Below are 9,554 nucleotides of genomic sequence, written 5' to 3' on the forward strand. Positions count from 1 at the left end.
GTAAGAGTAGGAACTGTCAGATTTGGCATAAATTCAACTATATCAATATCTGTGGACCTAGAAGTTTTGCCATAACCATAAACTGTAAATGTTCCCTAACACGTGCTGTTAATACTATTTGTTTTTCCAGCCAAAACAGAGTTGAATATGAAAAAAGAGTCAGAGCACAAGCCAAGAAGTTTGCTCCATCATAAGCTTCAACCGTGTGGCATCTTACAATAAAAACTTTAAAAAAGAAAAAAAAAACAGAACAGAAAAAGGAAGGGATTGGTTTGGCAAGAACTTGTTTACAAAAACAAAATTTTTTTGCAAAATTGAATGATGCTATATACAAAAAGTCACTTAGGGGAGGGGGTTATGTGTGCCATTTTCCATTTTCGCCACTTGTATAGAGTTCTAAATCTGCTGAATATTCCCCCCAGTTTTTTCATACAGGGTCTCTTCCTTCCGTCTTTTTGTATTTTGATTGTTATGATGTAAAACTTGCTTTTATTTTAATATTGATGTCAGTATTTCAACTGCTGTAAAATTATAAACTTTTATACTTCTATAAATCCACTAGTAATCTATAGTTTTTTCCTTTGCTATCCGATGCAGGCATGCTCTAAAATGTTTAGAACTATATCTAGCCTCTAGCTGGCTGTAGTAAAAAAAACAAAAAAACAGAATGCAATGTCATATTCCACCCCCTCCCTGCCCCTATATTTCCTTTTTAAGATTTTTCAATGACTAGGTTGCCATTCTCTGCAACCTAGCGCCTCAGACAGTCAGCAACTTGCTTCTGCATCACTTCCTTTGTGTTTATATGGCGTTCTGTCTGTGTTGCTGTTTAGATTAAATAAACTGTTTATATAAAATTTTTGTTTCTTATCTTTTTCATGAAAAGGACCATAAAAGTAGTAATCTTTTTGGCTTGTAAATTGACATTGAGTTTTTTTCCTGTGCATTCTGTAAAGAAAAGAACAACTTGATGTAATGTTCATGGAACATAGGATACGCAAAGATTTTGGCCTGGTATCTCGATGTAATTGGCTGACAGTCTGTATATGTTTTGTAATCCCAAAATGCAAACTTCAATAAACAGCAGTAAACCAAAAAAAATATATTCCTGGTAAGTATAATGAACTTTGTTATAGATCCGGTAATCTCGTAAACACTGTAATGCAAATCGAATGCAAATAAAACAAGTCAATTGGAACTGATTTGTTTTGGTAAACGGTTCTATTATGTCTAATTCATGTTTTGGCAATTTTATTTTATTTTTTCTGGATGCTTTCAATTTTGAAAGGGGAAGCTACCCTGGGCACCAACTAAGCATGATGGGTAATCAACAAAAAAGCCCAGTTGAGTTTGTTTAAACCCACTGAATATGTTCCACTATAAGAAGTGCAAAGCCCTGCAGTTGTCTTATTTAGTAATTGGCCACAGCTTGAGAAGAAAATCTTGCCCCCCTGTCTGCATGCTGTAAAGCATATCCTTGCTGTGTGTAAGCAGCTTTTCAAGGAAAACTAACTACAAGACTTTGCAGTTTGCACACTTTATTTAGTGGATTTAAACCTTAAGCTCAGTTTGGCTTTAAGTTGAAATCCCCTTATTTTTTTGAGAGAGAAGCGTTGTCGAGCTTCTCTGCTGTGGTTATAAAGACTGTTTCAGTAGACAGCTGAGACCGTGCTATGTGGGAAGGTCTGCCTGGTTAAGGCTAATAGAGGATGCCCCTTAATATCTCCCAGGTATGATGTTGCCTAAGTTGGCGCTATGATGCTGCTGTGGATGACTGAAACCTGTACGTGTGATCTGACCTAAAATCGTGAATGGGAAATAAATATCCTTGCTATGGTTGAGGAAAGAATTTTTACATATTTTGATAATTCCACAAAATCAAAGCTGCTGACAATGTCTATATATTGTTTTAACTATAGGCCAGTGTAAAAAATGCACAATCTATTACTATATTTATAACTATAGCAAGGATATTTTTTCATTTCCTGCTTGTGAAATTGGCTCAGATTGCAAGTACAGTTTGTCATCTAAAAGAGCAGCTGTACATAAGGGTCTTGCTTTGTGCCTAAATTTGGATGAAGTCTTTTGATACTAATCCCCACCACTGTCAGTCATCTGTCAAATGCACAAGATCCTACTGCCCAATGTATTTCTGGAACTTTGACAGTTAAATGGCAGGAGCCTTGGGACTAATCTGAACTTGAGCACAACAAAGGATCTATGGGGCTTAAGATCCCAAGAGACTTCACAAGGATCTGTTTGAGACAAATGTGAGTAGAGGCAGACACTTTTTAGTAACATATTATGCCAAGCCAAATTTCAGTTCAGGGCCTATTCACACTTTTTAGTGTTTTTGGTGCATTTTTGCCTTAGCCAAAAACAAAATGCATGTGGACATACATACACCACACATTGAAATGCACTTAAATTGTACATAAACAAAAGTCATAGTGCATGCTGACAAAACAAAATGTCACCACCAAACCTAGGAGCTTGCTGCCAAGTCCAGACTTTTTTTTTTTTTTTTTTAATTCTGCCCCCTGAAGGGGTCAAAAAGCTGGACTTGCAACAGTGTGCTAGAAACACATTTGGTCATTCTAAACTATTACCAGTTAGAAGTTGATACAGCACCCTAAAAAACATCAGGGTCAAATCTGGTACCGTCTGTAACAGGGGATATACTGATCACAATGCACATTTAAGTGCGTCATGTGTTTACATTGATTTCACTGGAAAACTTGCCAGGAATAAAAAAGGTGTAAATGAAAGCCTTATTGCCCCCCTGAGGTTTGGCCGGCGGGTACAGGTTACCTTTTTGGTTTACTATAGACTTCAGTTATGTTGGGTGTTTTCTGAAAGCGAATAAAAGATGCAGCATTTGGGACGGGTACACTGTGCTACACCCAAACCACAGAGAGGCAGTGTACAGCCTTGGGGGGGGGGGGGGGGGCCGCCATTTACTTTTTTGTGGTGTCAAGGCAGCCCATTAAAATGAATAGTCTGCCAATGCACCCTGACCTGAAATTCACCCCCACCATTCACTGCTGTGGCATTGCTGTACATTAATTTTGAATGGCACCCCAACACACCTGCAGTGCAGCCAAAGTGTAATTGAACTAACTTTTTTCCCATGGTTCAGACATAGTGTTGAGCTCCTGACTGTACAGATCTTCTGTAAGGGTTAGATGTTTTACACTCGGCCTTACCTGGCATAATATATATTTTCCAGCTCACATTACAACCATATAAGCACCAGCAGACTTGGTGGTCTTCACTGGGGTGCAATAACTCCACAGTGAAATGGTTTGTTAACTCGCTAGATTAAAATTACATAATCCTCTCTGTGTTTAAATTTAATGTGCCCTGTGTCTATGCCTTATAAAAAATAATGCTGCAATATACCTGTTTTTACAGCACTGATCGGCAGTCATGTGATCCGCCGTCTCTCTCCTCGCCTGACCGCTGCAGTGGGCGGGGCCAAGGATCCCCAGCTGATGTCAGGAGAGGCAGCCCTGCCTGCTGCAGCTGTCATGTGAGAGATGAAAGAGATGGCAGATCATGTTACTGCCGATCAGTGCTCTGAAGCTGGTATATTGCAGCATTATTTTTCAAAGGCATAGAAACAGGGCACAGTACATTAATACATAGAGGATTATGTAATTTTTAACCATAATTTGAGCAGCAGGAGGGGGGTGGGGGAGCAGAGCGGCATTAAGCTGACAGGCGGTGGGCGCGAGCACCAAGGAGGCAGGGCTGCGGATAACGGAGGCACATAAACTGACCATGGTGTCGGGGCTCAACGGCCATGATATACCATGGTCAGTTTACAGAGGGGAGGGTATAGCCAGGCAGGGGTCCAAATAACACAGCACAAGCACTGTGCTGTATAACATGCTTTAAGGGAACAGGATTTATTTTGGGTTAACCAATCCTTTTTAACTCTTTACACACAGTAGCCACCACTTGTTTTAACAAACACGCACGGTTCGCACAATCCGCTGGTGCAATTTTGACCTTTTTTAAAATGTCTCACTGCTATGCTCAGATGGGTATGTAATAGTTTTACAATACGGTATCTCTGGCTTACAGGGGTAAAGATTTCTTTAAAAGCTGAAGTTTAGGTAAAAATTATGTTTAGCCCTAGGCTTTGTGACCTAGCTTACCTCTAATGAAGTGTCTCCCATGGATCCATGAGAGATGTTCACTGTAGTGATGCCTTGTCTTCCTGTTTCTGAACTTCTGCATGCACAGGGTTAAAAGCTTTGGGTCTCTGGCCTGAATTAAAAAAAAAAAAAAAATCCTGACGTGGACCCAAAATCTCCTCCATTGAGCAGTTCTTCCATTGCTTTCACTGACTGTGACATAATTTCTGAATGGGGGAAGAGAAGTCTCTGACCTATAAAATTTATCCCCCTCATCCTTAGATTGTGTTACAGGCAATGTAAGATCTTTTCTTGGAGGCTTTTTCTAACTGAATTCACATGGGAGCCATGGGGGAGGGAGAAGGGGGGCTGAGTCCTGCTGCCTGTGTCGGTGGATGCAGCAGACCATACGAGTGCCCCCATAGAATGCGGCTCTCTGGGGGGGGGGGGTCACTCGATGTGGAGGAGCCCTGCCGGAGGATCCAGGAAAAGGAAGATCCGGGCTGCTCTGTGCCCTTGCACAGAGGAGGTAAGTAGAACATGTTTGTAAAGGTTCTTTGTTATTAAAAAAAAAATAATTAAATCACTTTGAGCTAACTTTAGCTTTAATTTCTGATTGGAGCATTCAGATTTAGCTTGATGATTTTATATTGTTTTAGAAAGAAAAATGGTGCAAGAAACTGTTTACAGAACAGATCATAAGCAAAACTAAAACAATTACTTAAAGGGGATAATATTTGACTTGTTCAACTAATGTTTATTTCTGTGCAGAGTTCATTTTGTTTGGAAAGTAATTTCAATCTGTCAGTATCACCGGCTCTCAGGAATGACTATGATCATTCCTTCAGTATTCCAATGGTAAACGTGGGTTTTACAGATATAGATCAACCAATCAACAGGTGTGAGAAGTTTGCTGAAAGGGGTGTTAGTGTTTTATTATGCTTTAGCCGATGCCTTTTTTTTTTTTTATCCCCCAGAAAAAAACCAACATATTACAGAATATGTAATTGCTACACAAAATATGTGAATCCTATGTATGATCCTCGTGTGAGGACTTGTGTCCCCATCAGCCTTCTTCATCTGGTAACAGGCATGTTTGATTTGTGTTCTTAACCACTTCCTTCCTCGCCTATAGTCAAATGACATCCACAGGAGGGATCTCCCATCCTGGACGGGCATCAAATGACGTCCTGGGCATCTAGGGGGAGGGGGCGTCTGAGCCCGCCACATCGCTTGGGAGCCGATGCGCATGCCTGGCGGCCGCAATGTCTGCTGGGCACCTGCGATTGCCTGCAACAGAGCCGGGACGTGGATCTGTGTGTGTGTGTAAACATACAGATCCACATCCTGTCAGGTGAGAGGAGACCGATCGTGTGTTCCCAGTACAGAGGAACACCGATCTGTCTTCTCACCCTACAGTTAAAATCACTCCCTAGGTAACATTTAACCCCTTGATTCCCCCCCCCAGTGTTAACCCCTTCCCTGTACAGAAATCATCGCATTTTTTTTTTTTTTTTTTTAGCACTGATCGCTGTATAAATGTGAATGGGCCCAAAAAAGTGTCTGCCGCAATGTCAGTCACGATAAAAATCGCAGATCGCTGTCATTACTAGTAAAAATAAATAAATAATAAAAATGCCATAAATCTATCCCCCATTTTGTAGACACTATAACTTTTGCGCAAACCAATCAATATACGCTTATTGTGATATTTTTGGTAAAAAAAATTTAAAAATGTAGAAGAATACATAGCCTAAACTGGGGAAATTTTTTTATTTTTTTTTAAATTGGGATATTTATTATAGCTCAAAATAAAAGTTTTGTTTTTTTTTTTTTTTTCCCCCCAAACTTGCCACTGCATTTTTTTTATTTCTTGCACTATAAACAAAAGAAGAGGTGATCAAATACCACCAAAAGAAAGCTCTATTTGTGGGGAAAAATTTGGGTACAGTGTTGCATGACTGCGCAATTGTCATTCAAAGTGCCATCGCGCTGAAAATTGGCCTGGGCAGGAAGGGGGTGAAAATGCCCTGTATTGAAGTGTTTTTTTTTTTTTTTTTTTTTTTTTAAATACAGTAACCATGTTTTATGAAGGTATCCTGATTACAGCCAGAAATATTGAGTTTGAAAAAGATCGACCATAGAAAGTGAGATGGGACTTTGTGTCAGGCAGGTGCCAACCAAATAGGATAATGCATATATATGAAATATATAGCAAAGCCATTAAATACTGTATATACACACAAATAACAGTTCAGAAGTACAGTTCATGAATACATAAAAATAAGGATATAATTACATATTCCAAACAGTTCATATACATGTACACACATTATAAAAGGGACATAGCAGCACATTCCAGTAACCCATGTATGGAGCAAATACTCTGTATGAGGATTAGAAAGTAGCAGGGATTCATGGAGTACATGTAATAATAATTTTTAAATTGAATAAAAACGTGGTGCATCCTCTCAATGCTCAACACGTTTCGTGTTACTAAAACACTTCATCAGGAGAGTGCATCAACTAGTCTGTAAGAATTATAAAAACTAATAAACTCTAGCTGATGCTCACTACAAAGGAAGGGGAGAGAAGGAAGATATTGAGGCTAGATTGCTTACATGGAGCTGGGATTGAAAGGTATGTACTACTGCAACTGGAAGAAGCCACTAATATAGGCTGTCTGTCCCGGGAGCTGAGGAAGTCACACTGGGGGGGGGGGGGGGGGGTTGTGCTGCCTTAAAAACAGGTGTTTTTGATGGTGTAATATGCTACCTTTCTGGGGAGTAGTTTCCTGCTCAGAGAATGGTACCAATAACATATGTAGTGCAGTGCTACTTTTTTTACTAAACTCAATTCACAGAAAAAATTTTCAATAATTGATAGTATAATATACAACTTTTTTTACTCATTTTGTTTTATAAGAGAATGGCACTGCGTGAAAACTAAGGAAAAAATCTTAATAAAGTGTTTTAACGTGTAAAGCACATCTCAAAGTTCAAATATGAAATGTTAAATAACCAAAATACTTTGAACAATCCACAACTATATGTGCACAACAAAATAATAAAGTCCCAATCCAGGTGAGCCTACAAGGTGTACATATTCCTTTAAATTACACACTGTGATGTGTAGTGTCACGCCAACCTTCTCACTGTCAAAATATAACCTCTACACAGAAATGAGGCCTAACAAGCATGATGACTGTGACGGCACGCGTAGGGATGGAAAGGCACTATAATAAATAATAAAATAAATAAACGAGCTCGCCACTTGTGGAGTTCTGTTCATTATTTTTAATTCAATGTGCGTAGCTTCACTGTTCATTATGTAATAAAAGCTACTTGATTTTATATACTGCACGATCTGGAAACCCCCTTTTTTCCTTCCAATACTATCCGTGCATCCACTGAGAGACGAAGATAATTTTAGATCCATATCATTGGCCCAGGATTATGATGTAAGGAAGAAGCAAATGAGACAGATTCTTATACACATGCGGTTACCTCATTACCGCAAGGTAAGAGGCCATTCCCACTAGTTTGTGTGTTTTGCATGAAGAGGAGATAATTGTTCTCTGGCACCCTTTTGCACTTTGATGTTTTTTGCACAAGAAGAAAAGACTTTATTGCTGTTTTGCACAGTTCATTTGCACCTTGCACAATAAGACTATATTGCTGGTTTGCACAGTTTATTTGCATTTTGCACAGTTCATTTGAACTTGCATATATCTTTATTTACAGAAGAATTTTTTATTGGTTAGCACTTTTTTATTTGCATGTGTACTACTACCTTTAGCAGCACATTGCTTCTTGATACATTACCTTGATTACTTGGTCTTCTCTGTTGAATAGCGCATCACCAACCCCCATCTGTCTAATACAGGTGGTCCCCGGGTTACAAACAAGATAGGGTCTGTAGGTTTGTTCTTAAGTTGAATCTGTTTGTAAGTCGGAACAGGTACATTTTTTTTAAGTGTAGCTCCAGCCAAAAAAAATATTTTTAAGCTTTTTGGATAGCATAGGGAAGGGTTAACACACCTGTAATGTTTGTTTTGCTTTCTGTGCCCCTGTTCAGAAGATTTCCCCTCACTTTCTGTCCCAATGACAGCTGGATTTTGAAAATTTTGGGTTGTTGTGGAAACAAGCCTTTGTGATAAAGCATCAGTGGAGGTACCTTTTTTCCTTAACTCTTATAGGAGTGAATTTCCCTTCCTAGGGGTGGATTTTCTCTCACTTCCTGTTGTCTCTCCCCCCCCCCCCCTTTGTTTGTAAGTAGGAGTCGTTTGTAAGTCGAATGTTTGTAACTAGGGGACCGCCTGTATTTCTGTATATGGGTATGGGTTGACACTAATTTGGTGCTGGCAGCAGTTATATTCTTTACACTCACATAGTAACCCAGGAATATATCTATACAGTGGGGACGGAAAGTATTCAGACCCCCTTCAATTTTTCACTCTTTGTTATATTGCAGCCATTTGCTAAAATCATTTAAGTTCATTTTTTTTTCTCAATATACACACAGCACCCCATATTGACAGAGAAACACAGAATTGTTGACATTTTTGCAGATTTATTAAAAAAGAAAAAAAATGAAATATCACATGGTCCTAAGTATTCAGACCCTTTGCTCAGTATTTAGTAGAAGCACCCTTTTGATCTAATACAGCCATGAGTCTTTTTGGGAAAGATGCAACAAGTTTTTCACACCTGGATTTGGGGATCCTCTGCCATTCTCCTTGCAGATCCTCTCCAGTTCTGTCAGGTTGGATGGTAAACGTTGGTGAACAGCAATTTTTAGGTCTCTCCAGAGATGCTCAATTGGGTTTAAGTCACGGCTCTGGCTGGGCCATTCAAGAACAAGCATGGAGTTGTTGTGAAGAAACTCCTTTGTTATTTTAGCTGTGTGCTTAGGGTCATTGTCTTGTTGGAAGGTAAACCTTGCACAGAGCAGGTAAGTATGAAATGTCTGTTCGTTAAAAAAAAAAAAAAAAAAACCTTTACAATGACTTTATCAACACAATCATGATAATGGGTGTTTGGGATTCACGAGAGTGGTTGTGAGCTAAAATATGATTTTAATGAAATGTGATAGAAAACATTTAGCTATTACAAAGATATTGAAGTATTACAAAACCGACTGACCAACAATAGAACAAATGCTGTCTGTGCCCCCGTTCAGGAGCTTCAACCTCCTTTTTTGTCCTGTTTACCATTATCATTGAAAGTAAAAGAAAATCCCAAATTTTGGGTTGTCCTCAGAAAAGTAATAGAGGGGAAACCTTCCTATGCGGACACTAGTTCTGGTGAACTGGAGGTCCCCAAGGAATTTAATTAATTTGCAGAGATTTCCTCTCACTTTCTGTTTGGCGAATATTGTTCACAAATCTGTCTAAATCTTTGTTAGGCTGCT

At 39.1% G+C, this 9,554-nt stretch overlaps 1 protein-coding gene across 1 annotated transcript in view; it reads left to right on the forward strand.

Annotated features, from left to right (window-relative positions):
- Nucleotides 1-554, forward strand: part of UBE2I (ubiquitin conjugating enzyme E2 I) — a 49,166-nt gene extending 48,612 nt beyond the window's left edge. Inside the window, exon 7 of the mRNA XM_073636786.1 lies at nt 131-554. Within this exon, the coding sequence (XP_073492887.1) occupies nt 131-194 (64 nt within the window). The 3' untranslated portion in view covers nt 195-554. The remainder of the gene's footprint in view (nt 1-130) is intronic.
- Nucleotides 555-9,554: the final 9,000 nt, after the last annotated feature.

The sequence above is a fragment of the Aquarana catesbeiana genome, linkage group LG06, assembly GCF_042186555.1.
Source record: "Aquarana catesbeiana isolate 2022-GZ linkage group LG06, ASM4218655v1, whole genome shotgun sequence".
In the NCBI taxonomy this organism is placed as follows: Eukaryota; Metazoa; Chordata; class Amphibia; order Anura; family Ranidae; genus Aquarana; species Aquarana catesbeiana.